This window comes from Vigna radiata, chromosome 7, assembly GCF_000741045.1.
Source record: "Vigna radiata var. radiata cultivar VC1973A chromosome 7, Vradiata_ver6, whole genome shotgun sequence".
Classification (NCBI taxonomy): Eukaryota; Viridiplantae; Streptophyta; class Magnoliopsida; order Fabales; family Fabaceae; genus Vigna; species Vigna radiata.
Window position 1 is genome coordinate 2,798,196 of NC_028357.1, and position 26,053 is coordinate 2,824,248.

General features: G+C 31.3%; 3 protein-coding genes across 3 annotated transcripts; 1 reads left to right on the forward strand and 2 right to left on the reverse strand.

Annotated features, from left to right (window-relative positions):
* Positions 1 to 9,785: 9,785 nt before the first annotated feature.
* On the reverse strand, positions 9,786 to 12,110 carry LOC106766907 (F-box protein At2g26160). The gene is made up of 2 exons (XM_014651695.2): positions 10,763 to 12,110; positions 9,786 to 10,389 (listed from the first exon to the last, which is right to left on the reverse strand). The coding sequence occupies exon 1, from the start codon at positions 11,908 to 11,910 to the stop codon at positions 10,771 to 10,773; it is 1,140 nt and encodes a 379-aa protein (XP_014507181.1). The 5' UTR covers positions 11,911 to 12,110; the 3' UTR covers positions 9,786 to 10,389; positions 10,763 to 10,770.
* A 3,858-nt stretch (positions 12,111 to 15,968) lies between these two features.
* On the forward strand, positions 15,969 to 22,127 carry LOC106769517 (conserved oligomeric Golgi complex subunit 8). Its single transcript, XM_014655163.2, has 11 exons — positions 15,969 to 16,447; positions 18,686 to 18,834; positions 18,959 to 19,036; positions 19,175 to 19,268; positions 19,376 to 19,450; positions 19,564 to 19,860; positions 20,089 to 20,156; positions 20,242 to 20,296; positions 20,465 to 20,603; positions 21,126 to 21,310; positions 21,528 to 22,127. The coding sequence occupies exons 1-11, from the start codon at positions 16,181 to 16,183 to the stop codon at positions 21,876 to 21,878; spliced, it is 1,758 nt and encodes a 585-aa protein (XP_014510649.1). The 5' UTR covers positions 15,969 to 16,180; the 3' UTR covers positions 21,879 to 22,127.
* A 1,216-nt stretch (positions 22,128 to 23,343) lies between these two features.
* On the reverse strand, positions 23,344 to 25,345 carry LOC111242114 (GDSL esterase/lipase At5g55050-like). Its single transcript, XM_022784426.1, has 5 exons — positions 25,054 to 25,345; positions 24,800 to 24,945; positions 24,273 to 24,503; positions 23,941 to 24,187; positions 23,344 to 23,813 (listed from the first exon to the last, which is right to left on the reverse strand). The coding sequence occupies exons 1-5, from the start codon at positions 25,304 to 25,306 to the stop codon at positions 23,584 to 23,586; spliced, it is 1,107 nt and encodes a 368-aa protein (XP_022640147.1). The 5' UTR covers positions 25,307 to 25,345; the 3' UTR covers positions 23,344 to 23,583.
* Between the last annotated feature and the right edge of the window lie 708 nt (positions 25,346 to 26,053).

Here is a 26,053-nt window from a genome sequence, read left to right on the forward strand (position 1 = left end):
ATATATATATATATATATATATATATATATATATATATATATATCTTGCTTATGCAATTCACATTCACCTGAAAATGGGTTTTGATTTTTCAATCAAACCACTCAATTCCAAATTCACAAATCATACACGTTACCCTGTTTCCAATTGCTCACTTCAAATCAATTGTACACTTCATACACGTAATGCAATTAAAATTCACTTGTTCCAATCACACGTATTCATCCTAATTATACATGTCATGCAAAGCAAAACAATTAGGACATTTAGATTTTAATCCCAAACAGCACGCCTGCCATAATATGCTTTAATCAAAGAAACGTAACAGTACTGAAATTCCTTTAATGCACTTATGCTGCATCCGAAAAAGGATTTGAATTTAAAAGATGAATAAATACATAATGAGATGCATCAAGATGCCAAAACGCGTGCCTCCCTGTCGCTAGAACCAACAATCCCACCCAAACCACCAAATTCACTATGTAACGCTCCAATTTAAGAGGTTACTTAACATCCATTATTTAGGAAAAAAAAAACTTCTATACCATCAACATAATTTGTTTAAATAAAAAAAAAAAAACTTTTGAAAACCTCAAAAATAATTTCCCACACGTCTCTCGTTTTATATTGTCTCAACATCATCAATAACATCCTTTGTAATATTATTTGTTCCCGTATAAATACGATGGTGGAAACCACCACCATAAATGCAAGGGTGAGCTATCGTTGAGATAGTAAAATATTATTTCCTTTTCTTATGATTCTAACACCTAAAATTACATCGGTTTCACTTATGTCTTTCATTTCAAAATTTAATCCTAGAAACAATTTAGTTTTAGCGACAATCTCATTGCATGTACCAAAAATTAACATGTCATCCACATACAAGCATATAATGACACAACCATCATTTTTAGATTTAGAGTACACATATTTATCAACATCATTAGGTGAAAAATCATCACATAACAATACATTATCAAGTTTTTCATGTCATTGTTTTGATGTTTGTTTCAACCCATACAAAGATTTTAAAAGTTTTCATACTTTATTCTCTTGACCGAGTACAACACACCCTTCAGGTTGAGTCATATAAATTTCCTCCTCCAAATCATCATTCAAAAAGACAGTTTTAACATTCATTTGATGTACCATTAGGTTATGGATAGTTACTAAGGCCAACAACACTTGAATGGAGGAAATTCTAGTCATAGTGGCAAATGTGTCAAAATAATCTATGTTGGGTTTCTCTAGTAAAGCCCTTAGCTACTAACCTTGCCTTATACTTCTCTATAGATCTATAGATCTATCAGGGTGATACTTCTTCTTAAAGATCCACTTACAACAAATGAGTTTTGCTCCTTTAGGCAAATCTACTAAGGTTGAAGTACTATTTTTCCAAATTAATTCAATTTCAATCCTAATGGCCTTATCCCATTATTTTGCATCATAAGCACCAGTTGGATCACTATCAACAAGATAAGTATGGAAATCATAACCAAAGGAAGTTTTCTTCCTCTGCCTTTTACTTATTCTCAAATCATCGCACAAGACATCATTATTGTTATTATTAACAGGTTGAGACGTCTCACTAACCTTTAGCGGAAAAACATGTTAAAAAATAACTCAGCATTTTTCGTTTCCACTATATAATTACACTTAAGTACATCACTTTTACGAACAAGAAACCTATAGGCAGCACTATGTTCAGCATAGCCTAAGAACATGCAATCAGAGGTTTTAGAGCCTATTTTCCTTTTCTTAGGATTGGGTAACATGACTTTAGCTAGGCACCCCCACACTCTTGAATAAGGTTAGGTTGATCACAGGGAGTTTTACCTGTTTTCTTATGATGTATCCTATTTTGTTAAAAATACGCAGTAAGCAAGGCTTCTCCTTAAAGGTTAGCAGGTGCATTACAACTAATAAGCATGACATTCATCATTTCCTTAAGAGTTATATTCTTTCTCTCGGCTACTCCATTAGAATCATGCGAATATGATGGAGTCACTTAATGGATAATACCTTCTCTAACACAAAATTCATAAAATATTACATATTCACCACCTCCATCTGATCTTATCCTTTTCATTTTCTTATTTAGTTGATTTTTTACTTTGCTTTATAAGTTAAAAACACATAAAAGGTTTCATCTTTATGTTTGATTAAGTACACTTTGGTGTATCTAGAATAATCATCTATAAAGGTTACAAAGTATTTTTTACCGCCTCTAGACTTGGTTTGTTTTAAATCAGCTAGATCAGTATAAATTAACTACAATATAACAAGTTTCTTTGTTATTTTAGATTCTACACATATATCATATTTAGTACTTTGTTTATCATACATATTAATTAATCCTAGTCGTCGTAATTTCATAACATATGAAGAATTCACATGTCATAATCTAGCATGCCACATATTATATGAATCAACAATATAAGCAGAAGAACAAGATTCATTAATATTTTTAGAAATATTAAGTACAAAGAGACCTTGATCACAGTATCCTTTCCTAATAAAAAACATTAATTTTTGTCATTATTATCTTGTCAAACTCGAATGACACTTTAACCCCTACTTTTTCCATATGTGAGCTTGAGAAGAACTTTCCTTTTTCCCATAACATGAGTTATCCTAGAATCACTAAGGTAAACGTGTTCTTCCTCATCCCCTACATTGGAGTAGGAGGTAAAGGCATTTCAGTTTGCACAAATATGTCTAGTAGCATTAGAGTTTACCACTCATTTACTCACATTGACAATAAAATTTACTTGTGAAACTACCACAACAATCATATCATCTCCTTCAACTATATTTGCCACAAGAGGATTTTCGTTTCTTGCTTTGAGTCTGCACTATGGTACATGATGGTCCAGTTTTTCACATACGAAGCAGTTTCCTTTCTTATTAAAAGTGGGGTTAGATTTGTTGGGATGAGATTTTCAAAAATTATTTTTTCTTTTGTGATCAGGTTTGTGTTCGTACCTTTTTGGAGTAGATTGGTCTTCTATTATATTTGTTTTTACAGACAAAACTTTGGCCTTTGTAATAGCACACTCTTTCTTATTGGTATCTTCAATCATTATGTGTGTGATGATGAGCTCTTGAAGAAGTTTTGAGTTTTAGTTATTGTTTGTAATCAATCTAGGATAACGACAATTTTTCAATCAAAAGTTCTAAAACAAACTCACCAGGTAAAAGAATATTCTTCACTTTGATATTTTCAAGTAGCTTGTGGTACTCATTAATTTGAGATTTTATGTCTTTATCTTCAATCATTTCCTAGTGATAGTAATGGCGAACCTTTATCTGACAACATCTACACTAGTGTATTTGAGAATTAATGAATCCCAAATGTCATTTGCTTCCTTATAGGAATAGTACACATCAAACAAATAATTAGAAAGTGTACTAAGTAAAGTGTGTCAACATATTTTGTCTGCATGAATCCAATCTTCAACTTGTTTTGAATTTGAGGGAAGACTAGAATTGGGTTTTGGAGATGAAAGAGTGTAGCAACTTCGTACATCTCTAAAAGAGTAGACACACGTTCTTGACAATTCTGACTAGAGAATACCTTGATTTTTGATACTCAAGTTCCATAAATAATGTTGATTCTCTAGAATTGGGTTGTTAATGTCAGTTAGAAGTGTTTAAGATTGTTGTAAAATATATTGACCAAAATAATAAAAACCAAGAATAAATATTTCCTGAGATATATAGATCTATTATTCTTAAGGACTTATCTATGATGTGTTGCACAAGCTTCCAATGATAGAATAAGAACTTTTCTAAAAATTTCTAAAAATACTAACAAGTAACTCTAAAATGAATAAAAAAAAATAAACTCATAATATTATAAAAAAGAAAAGAGAAAAAAGATAAAATAAAAGAAAAAGAGAATGAGAGAAAAATATATATTTTGGAAATAAACACAAAGCTTTATTTATAGAGCTGGAAAAAAAATCACTATCACCATAGATGAATCCCATGACTTACCTTGTGAATTTGATGAAACTGTTTATTAACCAAGTCTTGCGGTTTTGATTTGAGCACATGAGAAAAACAACATTTAAAAAGTAACTCAACATTCTTTTACAATATCAAATTTTACAACATAAAGTTCATAACAATGGAAAACAAAATATAATCATTAATTTAACTTAGATTATGCAGTCAAATAGCAATAAGTAACTTAATCCTTTAATTAATAGAATAATTCTCAATACTCCACCTTAAAAATCAGACTAAAACGAATCTGCTCACCGAAGACCATAATATCTTTCCATGAACTTTGTCTAAAAAATTAATATTTTTAATTTGATTTCTTATCAAATTAAAATATTATATTAAAATATTCCATATAATATCTACATAATTAATATTTTATGATATATAATAATTTTAATAAGTTTAATTATATATATATATATATATATATATATATATATATATATATATATATATATATATATATATATATTCAAATTGTTAAAATTTTTCAATGACGAATTGTCATTGTTACGAATCTTCATTGTTATATTTTACTTTAAAGTTGTTCAGGCTTTTTAGTCCAATGTCTAATAAAAATAATTTTTGACCAACCTAGGTTTGATAAAGAAAAAATGAACGTTGTGAATAACATAAATTGAAAAATAATTAACTCATGTCAGTTAAGAAAAACTTTACCAATGACACTCGAAAAGAAATAACTTCAATTAACATCACTAATTTATATTTTTTAATTCTTGAATATTCATTTTTATATTTAATGATGATTGAAATATTTTATTTAGATTTAAAATGGAATAAATTTAAATTATTTCATCAAAAGTTAAAATGCACTATTTTTAAATTTCCTAAAACTTGTAAAATTTTCTATCAATATATATTTTACATGGAATTATACAATAGCAAATTACATAATTATTCTCTCTCTTAAATATGATAAAAAAAAAATAGAACTTTCAACTTCATTCCCGAATTAAAAATGAAGCTCCATATTATTTAAAGAAATGTACAATCACCTTTGCCAACAAATTTTATATTTACCCAACTTTTATGTATTTTTATCAATTAAATAGAATTAATACAATACATAACTTAGCTATTTAAAGCCAATAAATTATTATATATTCTATGAGTAGACGAAAATGCCAAATCCTTTTAAAATATGAATACATATATCGTTCACTCGTCTTTTTAAGAAATACTTGACAAGTTTTTTTTTTCTTTTTTTTTTTATGGATCATAATGCATTCGTAAGTTGATTTTTTCTCATATTTAAATTACAATTCCATAAATTATTATTTTAGTGTAATATTTTATTTATAGCTATTATCATTATTATTTTTTAATATAATATTTTATTGCGAAAAATAGTTATAAAATTAATAGAGATAAAAAAAATAAGTGAGTGTCATATAATATTTTTCCTATATCTATTACATAAAATTTAATATTTTAATCATGTTTTATTTCTCTCTATTTCCAGACAATAAAGGTTGGAGAAGGTATTTTCTTTTAGGTGCCGATATGCATACTATTAAAATTACATATAAGCACTACTTATTTAGACTTTAATTTAAATTTGTATTAATTTAGCCAAAATTATTATACTGGTTTAATCAAAGTGTTGTAGTCTTTAAAAAATTTAGACAATTGATTGGTGATTATTTTGGGAGTTTCATAAAGTTTTTTTAATAGTTATGTAATATTTGGATGTGTTACAATTAAGATATTGGTTCAGATATGTAGTTAACCAATAATTATACTAAATTAACGAAAATATTGGACTAGTTTAAGTAAAATGGAAATTGCAGAATAGGTTTACAGACATACTTTTATCATTTTTTTTTTGTGACAAAGCTAAGATAGGATATTTTAGAATCAATGGGTTACGAATAACTTTTTTTATTTATTTATATTCATATTTTTTAATTTTTTTTATAGTTTAAGATTTTAAATTTCTTATCGCATTCACACATTTTAGTGAAAGTGTTTTATACCTAAACTTACAACCTGGCCTGGGTTTTTTCATCATAATAATAGTGCAATTTTAAACAAAAATTACATAAATTAGAAAAATTTAAATTTTTACATATATGAATAAGTTATGATTGCATTACAGAATTTCTACTTCTTATCACATTTACATAACTTCAATTCAAATTATATTACATTGAACCTGTGCCAATTTCACTTAAGTTTAAATTAGATTATGATAAAGTTTTGTAATCTCTATCCAACTTCAGTTCAAATAAGATTATATTGAAATTATAATTCTAATTTAAATTAAAATAAAAAAAATAGAAAAAATTAAAATTATGTTTGATTCACTTTTCTCATTTAGAAATCCTTTAAACAAAAATGACATCATTTTAAAAAAAGTCTGATATCTAAAATGAAATCATATATACATAATTTTTTTAGAATGAAATCCTATATTATAAACACAACTTACTCATATAAAAGAATTTATAAAATTAATCTATTTTCATAATTTTTATTCGAAATTACATTAATAAACAATTAAACAAACCTAAAATCTGAGTTTGTTAAATAGAGTTACTAACTTTTTGACACTAATAAATTATTTTAATGGTCTGTTTATTTCAAACAGACCAATCACATTATCATGTATGTGTTATTAGAAATTATTAAAATGTAGTTGTTAAAAAACCATCTTGGTGGGTAGATATTATGATCAGATATTAAAGGTTCACTAAGTAGTGTTCAGATTGCGTGAGATCTGAAACTGTCACCATTAGTGGTAGATGTTAGATCATAAAATTTACTTTTGTTGTATCCACCAATAATTTTCAGTTGCGTCTCTAATGGACACACCTCATCTTGTTCCATTACACAGAATTTTAAATAGATAATATTTATTCTTATTCTTATATTATGAAGATATCTCTGTATTTATTTCTGTTATAAGTTATAACTATACTGCTATTATTTCAATAGAAGTGAGGAAAAGAAAATTTGCTAGTTGTGTTTTACTTTTTATTATATATTAAAAATAATATCGGTCATTTATTTAGATAATATCAGAATTTAGACATGTCAAATAAATATAGGTTTAATACCTATTTTGGTCCCTCTTTTTGGGGTTTGTTCAAAGTGGTCTTCCCTTTTTTAAAATGTTCAATAAGGTCCTGCTTTTTGCAAAAACTGTGCAAGTTAGTCCTTTTTGCTAACGGCGTTAATTCTGCTAACGGCAGAGCTGCCAGCTGGCAAATATTTGATGACTTGTACAAATAAAATTCGTTTTAGTCCTCATATTGGTTTAAAAATGTTCATTGTGGTCCTCGTATTGGTTTAAAAATGTTTNNTGTGGTCCCGTTTTAATACATGTTAAAGATTTCACACGTGATCTAGTAATTCATGCGCTAACCTTTTGGGAAAGTATAATCACAATAATTTGAAGCTTATCAGTGTAGTTTCACGTGTTATATTAGTAAGTATGGAGATGTGAAAAAAGAACGCATCAGTTTTGGATTGTAACACATGAAATTTTAGCTGTTGTTTTCTTAGAAAACCACAAAACTTTCCACAAGAGCATCCATTGACAAATTTGTGAAGCTGCTTACTGTCTCTAAGGATGATTTTCCTTTTTAGTAAAACGGGACCACAATAAACATTTTTAAACCAATACGAGGACCACAATGAACATTTTTAAACCAATATGAGGACTAAAACGAATTTTATTTGTACAAGTCATCAAATATTTGCTAGCTGGCAGCTCTGCCGTTAGCAGAATTAACGCCGTTAGCAAAAAGGACTAACTTGCACAGTTTTTGCAAAAAGTAGGACCTTATTGAACTTTTTAAAAAAAAGAGGACCAATTTGAACAAACCCCCCAAAAAGAGGGACCAGAATAAATAAATATATACATGTGGATGTTTTAATTTCGAATGATAAGAATATGTCAGTCTGATCCTTGACTTTGATAAGTACAGGTCAATTTGGTGTGCGATTTAGTATTGCTCAGTCATTAATTTAGACCTTAATTTTATTCCACTTTGGTCATTTGGTATTGAATTCAAACAAAACAAAATCAACTTTTATATATATTCAAAATAATAGTTAAATTTAAATAGTAATTTTTTTAATTCTGTAGTATTGCTCATCGATAACCAATTAATTGATAATATTAATTTTAAAAATTAAATTAAACGTAGAATTGTGATGTTATCCATGAATCCATCTATTACAGAAAAAATAAATTGCATCCACGATAAAAAGGGTAAATAAACAAAATATATATAGATCTAGTGATGGCAATTAAAAATATGAAAGATGCCACTTAAGAAAAAGAAAAAAAAAAGTCATAAGAGGAACCGGTAGTTTAAAAAGGAAAGAAAAAGAAATTAGAAAAAGTTCACGCCATGAATAAAATAGAAAACAAAGATACTGAAAATTGGTTCATTACGAAATGGGTGTTACTTCCTCTATCTCTCCAGGTGGGGTCTAGTATCTCTCCACTATTTTAATTTATTTCAAAAATATTCTACATTTCTCCACTATTTTTTTTTATTCCAAAAATACTCTACACCTCCCTATTATCCTTAACAATTTTTCTTTTTCTCTCTGCATGGCTCATTAATGGAGCATTTACATGATTCAAATTTAAACTTGTAATATATTTTCTTAAATAAATTTGATTCAATGTTATTTTCACGGTTGAATATATTTTTTCTTTTCAAATTATTTAATAAATGGTAAAATTTTGTTCTAAATTTCTAGAAAAATGTTTATATATATGTGTGTTTTTTTTATATGTAATATCTATAATTTTTAACATTATATTATGTTTTAACTCACCGATATGTTTGACTCAAATAACTTGAATAAAATATTTAATTTATTAGATAAATAATATAAAAATATTATTAAATACTTAAAATATAAAAAAAAGTTATTTATTAAAGATTTAGAATTTATTTAGTTTTTTCGTCATTATAAAGTTAGTATATAATAATAATAATATATCATTATTTACTATTAATATTATTATGTTTATTATTTTGTATTTGCATCTAACTTTTAATTTTATAAAATGGAAATGGTAAAAGTACTAATATTGAAGTTTCCTCTGAATTTTATATGTTGTAGTATATCACAAATTCAAATCTGAACCATGTAAATGCTTCCTTAATGCAGGGAGAGAAAAAGAAAAATTGTTAAGGATAGTGGGGAAGTGTAAGGTATTTTTGAAATAAAAGAAAATAGTGAGAAGATGTAAAATATTTTTAAAAGAAATGAAAATAATGAGAAGGTGCAGCACCCACTTGAGACCGAGGTGGAGTGAGCAACACCCATACGCAATAATACGATGGTTTTGTTTCATAATAATAGAAAATATTAATAACAAATACTTTTTATTTTTTAATATAAAAAAAATCTTTATTTCAGTTTTTGTGTTTTTTTCTTTCTAATCAAGCAACGACTATTTTTTTTCTTTTTCATTCTCTATTAAATTCCTGTCTAATGTTTAAAACAAAATTATGAAACGGTGGAAATTCTTGGAACTAATTTAACGTGTTTCATAACAGAAGATTACAAAAACGGAGACATATCACGATAAAAGCGTCCCAGGTGGGTTCGCTTCATTCGAATGATAGCCAAGTGTTCCACATAGGTTGCCTTTCTTGACTTTCTTTTTCATATATATTTTGTGACTTACCAAGTTTCATAGTAGGGCCGTTTAAACTCAAATCATTAATTTCATTATTCTTATTCATTACAACCAAAAATATCAGAAGGTCAATTGAAATTGCAACTGAATATCCAGCAGTGTGCAATAATGGCTAACATACACTGTTCATCTCTCTTTTTTTTTTTTCTGATATTGTTGCTATATCTTTGTTAGCTAAATTTAGTTTCTTTTCCCCACTCTTTTATATATTAATTGCATTACATACGCCTGTTATGCCATCCCAAAGTGTATTTCAGAGTAGAAGAATTATATGAACTGAAAATTGGATTTTCATTTCATCATGAATCAAGACAGACATACTTGATTGTAGTAAGAGAAGATGTAGAATCACTTTTGAACACAGGCTCGTTATACACTAAGTGGAACAAATACCACTATTTTGTTTTTGATTCTTGTAATAAGATACAGAGTCAAAATGATCAGATCAGGTAGAACAAACCAGTTATATTATATCTTTTCATCTCAACCAATTTGTGACATGGGGTCATTCATCAAATGAACCGATAATTTCTCAACAGGAAAAGTGATTTTCCGCAACTCAAGATCAAAACTCCTTTTGTATGCCAAACAGTAGTGTGTCTGCACTCTGCACTTCTTCTGGGAGAGGGTCCACACAAAAGCTCATATCTCAGTAAAGTTATCAAACCTAGTAGCACTTTATATCCTGCAGCAAAGAGATCAAAATAAATATCACTTTATATCAGTAAAGTGATCAAAACAAATGATAGGAAGAGATACACAGAAAAATTATACATGTTAATCAGGTGTCTATGGTGATTAGGTGTTCACAGAGAGAAAGTATTGGACTTCTGCAATATCCAAATATTTAATTGAACTAATGTACATTACTGTTACAGCACAAACAGTATTAAATGAACTAGCTTTTGGAAGCCATAGAGTAATCCAGAAATAAACATCATGTGCAAATGAATAAACACCATCAAGTTAATAGGGCCTTTATGTGTACATATTCGGTAAGATCGACACCACTAACTAAACTAGAAACATAGAAAGGAAGAGAAATGGAAGCAGTATACTTTTAAACTCAGTTATTGCGAAGCTGATTTTGTCCTCCAATTCTGAGCCAAGATGAGTTAGGACACAGAGACATGTCAATGCAGGGATCAAAGTCAATGGCCACAATACTACGATCCTCTAAGTTGTACGCACGAACGTTAAAGATATCTGTGAAATAGATGCAATTCTCTTGGTACCCCGTTATCTCTTTGGCAGAAACAGAGAAACTACAACTTTTACCCAAAACAAACGCTCTATCCCCCAAGTTTTTCACATCCACCCACGTTCCCCACTCTTCATCCAACTTATAAACCTTGAAAAACTCCACTGCAGCATCACGATCAGCACGACCAACGTAGTTCCATCTTCTGGGGGGTTCACTTTCGTAGAACCTATCAACAACATAGAGACTCCCACATGACTCCACCAAATGCTTCTTGTTCCCAAAGCCACACAACGGAGGAGAAAACTGCACCAACTTCAAGGAAGAGGTATCGACCCATGAAATGGTACCCCACTTGTCAGTCACATAAAACTGACTCTTGAACACGATAACATCGTCGTAGAAGAAGTTTTTGTCATCCACAAGAGTCCATTTCTCATCCCCGTGTTTCAAGAACCCCAACCTCCCCTCCAAAAAGATGCAACAAGCCATCGAATCCTCTACAGCAATCCAAGGGGAATTGGGAAAGAACACAACTTTGCTCACAGTGGCAGATAAGCGACTGTGAATTGTGTATGATTTGCATAACTCAATGACCCGATAGTCCAACAAGTTCCACAGCATGGGAGAAGTAGCGCCATGAGGGTACAAGATTTTGCGATCGGATATTGGACTAAGCAAAGTTAAGGAATGATTCTTTGATTCTTCAACCTTGATCAGCCACCCTTTGGAAGAAGGTGCCAAGGGCTCCAAGTTGGAGGCTCCAAAGCTTGGTTCAATAACAAAGACTGTGGCTTGGCTGAGCACGGTTTCTATGGATTGGTTCATCGGCTGAGGAATCTGCATAGGAAAAGAAGGAGAATTGGGAAGAGAGAGAGGTATAGAAGATCGACATGACTCACACACACTGCGAAACCTCACAACATCCATGTGATTTTCCAGAGATTTTCCGATCTTGGGCCATAGCTCTAGGGGAAGTTCAGACCAATCAACCATGTCATCCATGGCTTCAAATTCAAACACCAGATTGTTGAGTTTGCAGAAGGAGAATTGAGCTTGGTCCGAGGCTTGATCTCTGTGGAGGGATTTATCAAAAGTGTTTTGGTCCAAAGAACGAAAGTACCATGAAATGATGCCGAAATCACAGAGACGACTTGAGGAGTATTTCTAATTTCGTCTTCACGAAGTTTTTCATCCTAGTCATACATTTGAGAAGGAAATTAGGAAAGTTACCATCATTGACTCCAAAGTCTTTTGTCATTTCTCTTCATTAAACAATAGATAATGGAAAATGCCACGTGTTCGAAGGGGGTTGGTACAAATATGACGGTTCAGTATCTACTGTACAACTAAGAAAACAAGCCACCTCGAACACTGTTAAACTGTCCATTACTACTGTACACTTGTACATTAAGGTGGTCTTTTTGTAATTTTAGCTTTCTTGTAATTATGGTATTTATCATTTTACCATGGTTACTATGTTGAGACATACTAATTATGTTAGTTACTTCTTTTTATCATTTTCGCTGCTTATAGTTATTGGATTTACTATCTTATTCATAACTATGATGTGTATATCGGTTTCTCTTCTTAGTTTTATTGTTTTTTTTTATTTATCTCATTTCTCGACTTCATCTTCTTTATTTTTCTTATATGGTGTAAATATTGTGTACGAAAAAAAAATAAAATTAAAATTATTATAGCACAATGTGTGCAAAAAAAAGTTTACAATGACCATTTCTTACAATAAGTTGTCTTAGTTGTTATAATGAAGACGAAGCTAATGCTTGTGAGAATCTTATGATTGAAGTTTCGAAGGTTGAGCGAAGATGTTTGGTATTTTGTTAAGAAATATAATGAGAAATATTGTTTCTAATTTTAAGGTTTGGACTTTCATTAAGAAAAGAAAAAACAATGTTTATGTATGAAAATGATTGGATGAAAAGATAAAACGTTATGATTTAAGTTTTATTTGGGTTGTTTCAAATTGTTTTTAGTTGTAATGTTTAGATTATTGTTTTAGTTGCACCTCTATGATACTCTTGCTATTTATGTGTTAATGTGCTTCATGCTTTTAAGTAAAGTTTGAACAAAATGTTTATGATTCTTGTATCCTTTTTTATTACAATTTGGATGACATTCTTTACATTATGCTTGCCGGACCATTTAATTGATCTACTATTTAATTTTAATTATTTACATTTTAGTTCTTACATTGTAACTCTTAATTTTTATTACTATTTTTACGACATTCTTTATATTAACCTAATTATGTTAAGAAAGCTTATTTCTTTCTACAGTTTAAATATTTGTTTCAATGCTTTTTGTCCTATTTAGATGTTATACTCTCTATAAAATTCCTTTTATGTATATATTCTAATTCTTACATTGTGTTTTTTTTTTTCTTTTTATTACAAGGTTGCATTAAACTTACTATATTGACATGCTTATTTGCTTCCATAGTTCAAATATTTGTTTGTAAATATGCTGAAATGTGTATTCTTGTTCCATTTAGTTGGGTTATATGTTTATTGTTCCATTTAGCTTATTTGCTACTTACATTAAACTGCTTTTATGTACCTATTTTAGCTCTCGTGATTCTTGCTTTTTAATATGATTTTTATGATATATTTTTTATATTGAGCTAATTATGTTCACATGTTTATTTGTTATTATAATTTAAATATTTATTTTAGAATATACTTATATTATTTTCTCATTTAGTTATTATTTGAATTAATACTAATGCAAAAATTGAACTTTATAAATGACAGTTATAATCCATTTGTCATAATAAGTAAAATAATGGCAAAATTATAAATATGATAAGACTTTGTATACCAATTATATCTAAAATTAACATAAAAAGTTAGAAAGGTAACATTTTTGTAATAAAGTACAATGTTTTTATGTTAATTATACACAAAAACAACATAGAAAGTGTGATATTATATTATTTTAAATTTTAAATAAAGATACTATGTCGGTTTTTACTATGACCAATATAATATGTATAATTTCCTTCTTCTCCATAGCATTATGGCACTGCACTCACACTTTCCTCCTTTCTACACCAAGGTCCAAACTTTCCTCCTTATTGCACCCTCTATGCATTGTTGTCTACAACTTGCATTAGTGATTGTTGTCTCGTACTTGCTCAAGTGGTTGTCACTCTTGTGGCACTTTTGCTCTCACTTTCATAAGGAAAATGATATTTTAACACTAATTTTTGACACCATTTTGACACATGTCAAAATGTGATTGGACGATTTCAAATTAAAAAAAGCTGAGACAAGGATATATTTGGAAGAGAAAAACCAAATTTTCTTTTTTAATTTGAAATCATCCAATCACATTTTGACACGTGTGCAGTGTCAAAATGGTGTCAAAAAATTGATTTTAAAATATCATTTTCCCTTTCACAATTCTCTCGTTTGGTAAGTAGGTGCTTTCCTCTCATTTAGAGTTTTCTTTATTCATAGGAAAATAAAATTTTAACACCATTTTTTTGACACCATTTTGACACTGCACACGTGTCAAAATGTGGTTGGACGATTTCAAATTAAAAAACAAACTTTGGTTTTTTTCTTCCAAATATATCCCTGCCTCAACTTTTTTAATTTGAAATCGTCCAATCACATCTTGACACGTGTGCAATGTCAAAATAGTGTCAAAAAATGGTGTTAAAATATCATTGTCCTTATTCATATGGAGTCAATGTAGTTGTAATTGTGTTTATTATGCTAGGAGTTTCAAACCTCATTGGTGAAGAAATACATGACGAGAGTGATGGAGGCAAAGAAATGGACGGTGAGAACTCATACCTCTCAAATGTGAATGAAGAGGCGGAGGAAGCAAAATAGGAATGACAGTAGTGGTAATCATGAGACTAGAGTAAAGCAGGTCATCAATCATGGAAGATTTGAGATTTTGTGCCCTTATAGGGTTTAAAAGTAACAAGCAATTGTGAAATTAGAGTTTCATAAAAATTTTGAGAATAAAATAAGAATTGATCTGAATATATGATGTGATGATAGAATGAAAAAACATAAGAAGTTTTTATGTTGATTGTTTCATAATCAACATAAAATGTGAAAACTTTCTATGTTCTGTATTTATATTAATTTCAAAACCACCATAGAAAACTTTTTTTATTCGATATAAAAAAACTTTTGCTGTATTAGTGTAAATTACTTCTTATGTGGATATTTTAGTTATTTTTATCCACAATTTAAATAATTGTTTCATAACGTGTTTATATGATTATTGTTTCATTTTGTCTACTTTTTACATTCTACAACTTTTATTTACATATTATAATGCAAATAATCTAATATATTTCCTTTAAGTGTATTTTGAATAGAATGTTTATATAATATGTTTCTTGCTATAAATTATACACGTAACAAAAACTTAGTATTAGAATGTGATTTGTAGCTTGTTGAAAATTGTTAATATAATAGACATATTAATATTATTCTATTAGACTAAAAGTTACATACAATCTATCTATTATTATTATTTATTTCACACGTATATAATATTAACTCAAAGTCTCAAGGTAATTTACATGTAATTATTATATACAATTTGTAGGTTGTATAATGGTTAAGAAGACAAATTTAAATGTTTGAAAGGATAAGTTGATAGATAACCAAACATATTTAATACAGAAGTTCAAAACTTGAAAAATGAAGATTGATTTTAATATAAATTATTGTTTATCGATGTCACCTTATATAAAGACTCGGTTCAATTCAATATGTACAAAAGAATTTTTGAATGAATGTCAAATGTGATATAAGGATAAATCATTCTTAATATTGAGTGAAAACCTTTGGGCCGCCCCCATTACTAAACTTCTCCAAATTCTTATCTTTTACTTTTTATATGAATTAATATTATTTTATAAAACATTCATTTAATCTTTTTCTTATTTTTCTCATATTCATTACAACTTTTATCAAAATAAATCCATGATATAAGTTAATAATCGATATGAAAAACACAAAAATAAAAAAATAAAATAAAATTCAACTATTTTCCAAGGAAATGTTTGTATACAAGTTTTTGTGGTGGGAACCCAACGCCATAACTGAATGTTGAAAACTTAAATCCTTAAAGTTTAAGAGAGTAAAATTTGTTGCAGTGGAGATTCATTTCTCCAAATAGCAGTGCAATTTGAGATCTGATTCAGATTTCTTTGCAACTGCAGAGATGAAGTGAAATCAGATCTGAGCTTCAGTTGAGACTGCGATTTGATTTGCGGAGAATAATGGAGTTGGGATCATCAGAATCGGAGGCGGCGCTTCCCCTTCCTCTGGCGTCGGAGTCACAGCAACCATACGTCTCCGAACTCCTATCCTTCACTCTTGACCGCCTTCACAAGGAGCCCGAACTCCTCCGCGTCGATGCCGACCGCATTCGCCGCCAAATGCAAGAGGTCGCCGTCGCCAATTACCGATCTTTCATTGCCGCTGCCGACGCCTTAATCGCCATTCGCCACGAAGTCTCCTCCATTGACAACCATCTCGAATCTCTCGTACCTTCCCTATACTCCCGCTTTTCATTTCATCTTTTTCTTATATTTCAATTTTCTAGCTTTGCATATATTTAATTCAAGCTTTAACGAAGTGGATTTACTTATTGTTGCAAATGTGGTTGTGCTCCGTACACATCTTAGGAGCATTTCATTGGGTTGAGATAAAATTAGGTGATTGGGTTCAACTGAGTGTAAAGCGTGTTACTAATTGAATTGGATTGAAAAACTTAAGGACATGTGTAGAAAAACCATATTTGTATTGAATGACACTCCTCTTCCTCAATCTGAATCATCGTGCTTACAGAAGTAAGTGGAAAACTTAGAAACAAGCATAGCTGAAAGCAATTCTGACAGTCCTGAATTTTCTAAGGAGCCGGTATTCCCAACCCAACCCCTATAAGTTTGTACTGCGCATCCCTTCTTCTCTCTCGTTTTCTTCTAATTTATTTATGACACATAACTAGTTAGCTTAGTGTTAATGTTAATAGAGTTGAACAGGCCCTGGTTTATTTATAACAGAAACCAACCCAAGTTCTAATTCCCTGTGCTCACCCTTATTCCTCCTAGCATAAGCAATAAGGAATAACACTCTGCACCAAAAACTTAATCTTGTCCTCTTGGTACAATTCTTGTAAGTGGCGACGGATTACCAAGAATTCTTTAAAACCTGAGAGGATCGTGGTGGTGATAAGAAATTCAGTGACTTAAGAAGGATGATCTCAGATAGCTATGACACCAGATTGCTGCACCTTCAACTTTGAATAATTAGACAACATAGGAGTCAGGAGTTTAGGGTTGCACTATCTGTTCTAGGGGGACATTCGGGCTGATTGAAACATTGTACTCTTGTTCAAAATCTGGAATGAGCGGTAATTTCCAAGGTTCAGCTTGTCACTGATTTTCCTAGTCGATGATCTACATCTATAGGGCTGTATTTTAAGAAAAACCCAGTCTCCTGGCTGCTATTCAACGTTTCTGCCATGGTTGGTCGTTGGTACCACCCATAGAAATAACCCAGTCCAAACATGACTACGGATAATCTCTTCCTGGCCAGAGACAATAGTGGCTTGAAAACCTTGTAAACAGACTACTTCTTGAAGGAAAGCCTCTGCTAAATCTCAGGTATTAAATTGGTTTAGCTTAGGCGTATAAAGGTAAGCATATTTTGTGAGTCAATCCACTACCACGATGTCCTTGCCTTGAGTTTTTGTAATCCCTCAATAAAATCCGTGGAAATTAGTAATGATCTCAAATGTTCCGTAGGAGATACAGTATGACTTTTTTTTGACTGTTCTGATAAAGCCTTACTGAGGAAAGCTACTGGATGACCTCTGTACAGCAGAACAGTCCTGAAATCTTTATCGAATGCATCTAGATGTGTAGTCATTTGTGCCCAGGGACAAATCTAGAAATTATTTAACGAGGTGCTGAAAGAAAATAATTCTTAATTATAGACTTAAATAGAAGTTAAATACATCACGGACTTTTAGTTTTTAACTGGAGAATAAATAAAAATTAATTAAAAGCACTTAATGAAAATTATTTATTATCATACAAAATAGCTACAATATTGTTAAAGAAATTTAAATATGTAAAAAATAAAATACTATTCTAGAAGTGGTGTGGATTACGCTATGCTGTTGTACAATAACTTTGTATGCTGCTGAACATTGATTACTATAGTTTAGCAACCAATCTCTTGCTCTCTCATTTAAAAATATAATTGTGGCCCGACTTGTAGACCAAAAAGATATAGTGGAAGCTTTAGTGACAGGAAATAACCTGTGATTCTGTTCCATCTTCAGTAGGGACAGCAATATTGTGCAGTTCACAAACTTGTGTAAGCAGGATATAAAGTGATGGGTGAAAATTCTTTTAGAAGCTGTGGCTGAATCCAATATTTTATTACTTAAATAAGTTTGACGAGTAAGCTATTGGGCTTTGTAAACTGAAGCATGCTATCTACTTGTTTATGGCAGAAACTGACTCTAATCCCCTGTGTCGCTTTATCCCTCTTAACGTTCAACTTTTTATTAGGTCTGATAATGCCTTGACAGACATGTAGAAAGATTAGACAGCTTTCCTGCTGCTTCAATGTTTTATCTTGTTCTTTGTCGTTTAACTGCCCAGCTTTTGTGATCATACAATTTCCTTCTCCTTGTCATAACGAATTTCTATTTCTTCTTATGTGTTTAGTCATAAACATTTGGCATTGAGTATTGATCTCCTCTGTCACAGATAAATGAGATCCCAAAGCTGACATCTGGATGTACTGAATTCATAGAATCTGCTGAGCAGATTTTGGAGAAGAGGAAGATGAACCAAACAATGCTAGCTAATCACAGTACTTTGCTTGACTTGCTGGAAATTCCTCAACTCATGGACACGTATGTTAAAAAAGATAGACATTTTATTACACTCCTGGGATTATCACGTACTAATGTTCTTACATATTATGACCAGCACTTCCTTCCTTTGTTAGAAGCTTTGTAAATTACTTTATTTTTGCAGATGTGTACGGAATGGGAATTATGATGAAGCCCTAGATTTGGAAGCATTTGTTGCCAAACTTTCAACCATGCATCCAAAGTAATTTTATATGCTTCTTCCATACTGTCTATAAGTCATTTAACGTTAAAGATTACTTTTCTTCCTCTTATGTGTGTATTTGTGTGTGTGTGTGTGTATTTCTGTGATTGTTGCTAAATGTTTTTCCTGGGTGCAAAGGTTACCCGTGATTCAAGCACTGGCTGCAGAGGTTAGGCTGACTACCCAATCACTTCTTTCTCAGCTTCTACAGAAACTTCGTTCAAATATTCAGGTTTACGCAGTGATTATGATTTAATACACAAAGAAATCCCACTTGATTTATCAATAAAAATGTTTTCTTTTGTAGTTTCTCATTATTACTATATCTTCCTTTGCTAGTTACCTGAATGCCTTCGCATTATTGGATATCTACGGCGAATAGGAGTATTTAGTGAGTATGGAATGCGTTTGCTGGTAAGATTTAATGATTTTTGTTTGGTGCATCTTTATCATTTCTTGCTCGTTAGGTTGCATCCCGTTGGTATTCTTTTTGCCTTTCATTTGACTAAGCATTTATTTATTTATAGTTCTTGAGATGCCGAGAGGCCTGGCTTACTGGTATACTTGAGGATCTGGACCAGGCAAATCCATACGAGTACTTAAAAGGGATGATCAACTGTCACAGAATGCATCTTTTTGATGTCGTTAACCAATATCGAGCAATATTTGCTGATGACACATCAGGAAGCGAGGAAAATTATGATGGTGGACTTCTTTTTAGCTGGGCAATGCACCAAATTACCTCACACCTGCAAACTCTGAAAGTCATGCTTCCAAAGATATCTGAAGGTGGATCACTGTCAAATATTTTGGATCAGTGCATGGTGGGCTTCTTCTATCATACTCTGTTGATTTTGAAATTGGAAAGAATTATGATATTGTATAGACTACATAAATAAATTTGAGGCATATTAGATTTCTAGCCGCTGCCGTTCTTGTGGAAAATTAGGTCAAAGGAGAAGGACACTTAAGTTTGTCCTGCCTGCTAGTACTGCTTGACTAATACAACAAGAGATTACATCTAAAACTTCTCTTTTCTGTATTTTTAACAGTACTGTGCCATGGGACTTGGTTGGGTTGGACTAGATTTTCGAGGCTTGCTCCCATCACTTTTTGAAGAGTAAAACATGCTCCTTTAATGATCTGTTTTTATATTAAGCCATAAATTAAAACATTGTTTAATATATATGATGGTTTCTTTACAGAGCTGTTCTGAACTTATTCTCCAAAAATATGAGTACTGCAGTAGAAAATTTTCAGGTAATGGTGTGAAGTTTAAATATTTTACATGGCAGTTACTGAAATTGCGTTTATGCATTGATCACTGGTTTATGCAAACAAGTCAACATCTAGGGACCCCTTTTTCATTTTTTCCCCAACTAGTTGTTTATCTTTTATGTAGTGATTATGAGATGGATTTGTTCACAGTTGGTCTTGGATTCACATCGATGGGTTCCCTTGCCAGCAGTTGGCTTTTCTGGAAGTTCTATTGGTGATGAAAATCACGAGGATGTCACTCCGCCCTCTAATTTGATGGAGCATCCACCTCTTGCTGTTTTTATTAATGGTGAGTCTAGTAAATGTTTTCTTCTAAATATCTTCATTACTTGTCCATTATCCTTTACCTATTTTACATTCGTCCACCACTCACATGCTAACATACATTCACACTGTTGGAAACATAAATTAAGTACAAAATGGAAATGTCCATGGTTGATGGGTCATGTTTTAAGAAATTTCTTTCATGAAACTTCGAAAGGTGCTGTTAATCATGTGATTCCATAATGCTTTATGATGTATGCTTCATATTCTACCGGCTTTTATAAACCTTTGATAATGGGAGGAAACAAGACACATGACTGAATTTGTGTGTCAACAGTCAATATAAACAACTGAGTATGTTATTATATAATGTGGGTAATTATTACTGTGAAATAATTTTATAATTACCATAGTTATGTAAATTTCCTAATTATCATAATTGAGGATACCAAACAATGTCTAACAATTTGTTAATGACTATAATCAAAGACACCTAAATATCTGATACCCTTTATCCATCTTAATGTCTACTATTTGGGTGCTGCAGGTGTATCTGCAGCAATGAATGAGCTACGTCCATGTGCCCCGATAAGTCTAAAACATGTCCTTGCCCAAGAATTGATTAAGGGATTACGGGCAGTTTCTGATTCATTGTTGCTGTACAATACAACGCGAGTGCTACGGGCTAACGAGTCGGGGCTTTTCCTCTCACTCTGCCGGTCATTTACTGAGGTATTTTATTTGTCTTACAGAATGCAGCTTCGTAACTGCTTCTATTTTGAGATTATCTACAGTCGTCAATAGAATTACACTACATATTGATTACTTAGGTTCCATGCAAGGATTAGGACCTATAACCTAATGCAAACTCCTGAACCACTTCACTTCACCTGTTGTTCAATCTTAAGATGCTTTCTATAATCTATATCACCTTCAAATTCAATTTTAGGTTGCTTATCCCCATTGCGCAACTTGTTTTGGGCGTTGCTATCCTGGTGGAGCAACTCTTGTTATGGATGCCAAGAATGTTTATAATGGAATCAGCCGCCTTTTAGAGGCCTCTTCTGCACGAGAACTCCCAAAAACAGTGAACAGTGGAGAATCCAAGAGCGTAGCTGAGAATGGCGAACTGCCAAAAATGGAAAATGGAGAAACTCCTGATGCCAAAGAATCTGAAACCGTCAACGGTAAAGAGGTGCATGCAGAAGGCCCTGAAGAAGGCTCTAAAGAAGGTCCGGAAGAAGGCCATACTTCGCAGACAGATCAGGACGACACTAATCTTGAAAAGCCGCTTGAATAATGACATTAGAGATGAACAAGATTTTTAGTTTCTATTTTTGATATTGCTCCCCCGTTTCAGTGTTTATATCTTGTCACCGTTAGTTTTATTCTTCGTGTACTCTAAAACGGGCGTCGTCATCTGTTGTAATTATATTACGGGATTACATCATACGAATAGGCCTCAGAGTTTGTGTTAGAAAAACACAGATTACTTGTAGAGAAGAGAACAGTTTTGTTTTTGGGGGATAATGTTTTCATTTACGTTGTACCTTCCAAGTGCCTCGTTTCTGCTTTCGTTTTATTAACACTGTATGGTTGAGAGAAGAAAAAATAGATTAGGCAAATGAGGGAAAAAACCTAACATCTAAGAAACAAAGTGAAAATACAGTGTTTAAGAAAAGAGAAATAGACCATAAATAGAGCTAAAAAAGAAAATTTTCAATAGAAAAATAGTAGAGTCAAAATTGTTCTCAAGTTTTTTAATTTTAATAAAGTATATACTTATTTCTTTTTATTGTAATTATAATATATCATAACTTTTACCACACGGGAAGGAGTTGAAGTTGCATATTAGCAAATTCTGTAAAAATAATTTGTATTCTATGATGACTTTTGTGGAACTGAATCCCGTATTTTATAAAAAAAATAAATTACTCCGAATCCTTTTTTTTTTTCAATTACACCTATATTCTAACTTTTTAAAAACTCTACACAAATATCTCTTTTTTTTAAAAAAAAAATTACATTTACCGTTTTTTATATTATAGATGTACCTTTAAAACTTTTAAAAGATCATCTTCAGGTAAAGTTAAAAGAACTTGAGGTATAATTATAATAAAAGAAAGCATATAATATAATAATGTAATTTCCCTTTTTAAAATTTTCACGAGATTCGAATTTATCGACCATTTATTTTCTTACTTCCTTTATCGACCATTTATTTATTAAACAAAAGTTATGTATGTCTCTCCTTGGCCACAGAAACTACATTCCATTTTCTTTGAAAAGATTATATGTTGACACCTTTTAGAAAAAGTCACCTAAAATTTTACTTTAATAATATATATTGATAATTTAAATTAAAGAAATATAAAATTATAATTAAAATATTATTATAGCAGACTGTCATGATGTGGTTGTTTTACTGCCTCCTTTTCTTTGTGTGTTTCTTTATATTGAATTCGGAAATAAAAGCTTAGGAACTTGTCTAGGAGCTGGACGATCATCTTTTTTTGTTGTGAAATCAATCAATTTTAGTTGTTTAAACATCGAAACGCAAAATATAGTTTTTATAATTTTAATTTTAATATTTTAGAAGAAGTACTTTTCATAATATGATGTGATCTGCAGACTGTAAAAAAGGCCAACCAGAAACCATATAATGGATTTATTAGCATTTTGTCGGAAGTAACCGATCCTACATAACTGTATTATAGTTCATCGACGAAATTACTGAAATAATTAGTCCATTCTTCTCTCCTTTCCTCTTTTCTCTCTTAGAAGATTAGAGTAATTTCCTATTCAGCAAAACTTATAACCTACACAAACAACAAAATCACTTGATGCCTGTTATAAATTGCAACCCTTATTACACGCTCACAGACGATACAATTTTGAGGCAGCGATGAGCAAATATCATGCATGATATGATATGATACTTTTTCTGAACAAAAAAAGCAAAAAGTGGCTTTGAGATATGCCAGCTTTGTTATGACTCAACATGATCAATAGGAAGAAGCTAACTGGCTAAAATTGATTGGACTAACAAAGTCGATGCCTCCTCCGAATGCTGTCTCAGCAGCCAATTTGGAAACTTTCTCAGTAGGATGAAACCAATCCCAAAACAAAAACTTTTCTCGATTTGCACAAAGATTAGCGTTGTCAGCTTTTATGCATCCATCTTTTCCATTCAGATACCCTCTTCCGCAACATGCTGACTTCGTTTCATTCAACCCTACACATTTTCCAACATTCAAATACTTCATCACAAATTAAAAAATATAGGACTGTAATTATTAATTAAGCCTAAACTTGAATCATACAAATGTTTACTTGAATTCTGTTTGTGGTGTGGTGCTTACCGAAGGAGGATGGACTGCTTAACAAGGTATTGGTCATTACAAAAGAGTTAGCAAGTGAGTAGTGGAAGCCTTCCAATTCTGTACTCAACTTTCGGAGAAGAACTTGAGTTGCTGAATGGAACGCAACTGCAAAATCATTCAGTGCTTTCACACACTTTCCTCCATTGCCAGACGTTATAGCAGGACAGCAACCTATGGGTGCAACGCTTATGATGCCAAATTTTCTACCTCCCAACTCGTAAAGCTTCTGCAAATTTTACCTCAATACATAAACTAATCAACCAACCATGTCTTCTTCCACATATACCAATTGGGCGGTAAGAAAGTTTTACCTTTAAATGAGAGTAGTATGTGACTTGTATAAGAGCTAAATATTGTTCTGCGCCCAAACGAATGGAGCCACTTTCGTTACGTGCAAAATCGAAGAGATCGTTGCTTCCGACGCTAATTAGAAACAAAGATTTTGAAAAAAACGTATCAGCTTTTGCTCCCAGTATCCCGTTGATTCTTTCACGAACCGATGCAAATTGTGCCACCTGCCTTTCAAAGAAAACCACTTCTCCCTACAAACAATATTTATGACATTCAATCTTTTAAATGTTTTTAGAGAAGTATTAGTCACTTTACTTGAATATTTAAGAAATTATGTTCATTAAATAAAACTCTCCCTCAAGTATTTATGAATATATGTTTATCGGTGAATATTTACTTAAGTGCAAACTTAGAGAGTAAAGAATATTCTGTTAATAATAAGGAATGTTGAAATGTTTTTCTTGGAGTTATGAACTGAAACATGCAAAATATATCTGATATCAGCATGTAAAATATAGGAAGTATGAGTAAAATAATGACTTATTACCCATTCCAAGGAGCCTGTTTCTCTAAGAATTCCTGATCCTCCTGACGCGAAATTAAAACCCTGCAGAATGTTATTCTTGGAACTGTTTCGATTTTTCTGCGAAGTCAAAAAAGGTGGTGGACTCTTCTGATAACCGAATAGCCTCGCTAGTTTCCACAGAACAAAAAAATGCAGGAAAAACATTCAATAAAAGAAGCTAATATATTCCATAAAACTAATTATGTGAAAACAAATTCTTGAAATAATGTTTTTACCAATTTGGTCTGCAGTGTTGAAGCCATTGCTAAACCTTCCTGTGGGACGTGAATGATAAAAATCAATGCCGTTGTAGGGGAAGTTGGCCCTTGCTTTGGATCTAAGAAAATTGTTGGTTCCAACATCGAAAGTTGAATCTCCAAATATGAATAAAGATGGCGCATCATTATTCCCATGAGCTACGTGCATGGCCAGAGAAAAGAGAACAGATAAAAACACCAAAGCATAGTTATTGCTGACAAAGGGTGCCATTTCTGAGCCTTAAACCCGTGAGAGATTATCACACTAGAGTGATTAATCAGTGTCTAATCTCTGGTACGAACCGAATGTAAAAATCTTAGACTTTATATAAACGTCGTACACGTAAAAACAAATATTAGTCTCAATTGGTCTTTGTCTCAAACAAATATTATAGCTATTTAGAAACAAAGACATCGACACGGCCGACAATTGTCCACCATTGTTAGAATCAGCAGGAACGGTTCAAAGCATAATTCTCAATATATATTCCTGTTTGTTTGTTTATATTGTTACAAATATTTGTATAAAGTGGTAAAAAGTATTTCATCTTTTTTCTTATTTAATGAACTGACTTAAATGCTATTTTCTATATGTAGTTTTGGTGGCTTATTAACCACAATTAAGTTTTCTTAAGAATACAGTAAAGATTTACATTAAGGATTAATGTAGATTAAGAAGATGAAACTGAAATACTTAAAAGAGTGGTTGGAAGTTTGTGTTTTGTTTATTTGGTGCGGATAACCGCTTAAAAGTAAAAGTTAATTAAGCCCGGACATGTCTAAAACCAACATTTAGTGGTGTAATGAGAATTTATGACGTTGCTCATTCACTGCTTTGTGGCTGGTTTTATTGGAGGTGGGGAATTTGATGGCGTGTGCCAGGTTTTGATTATGAAACATGGTTGTTTTCTTCTCAATGCTTTGTTTTGCTTTAACAACATTGGTATCATCGTGTCTAATTTTCCAATGGCAACCATTT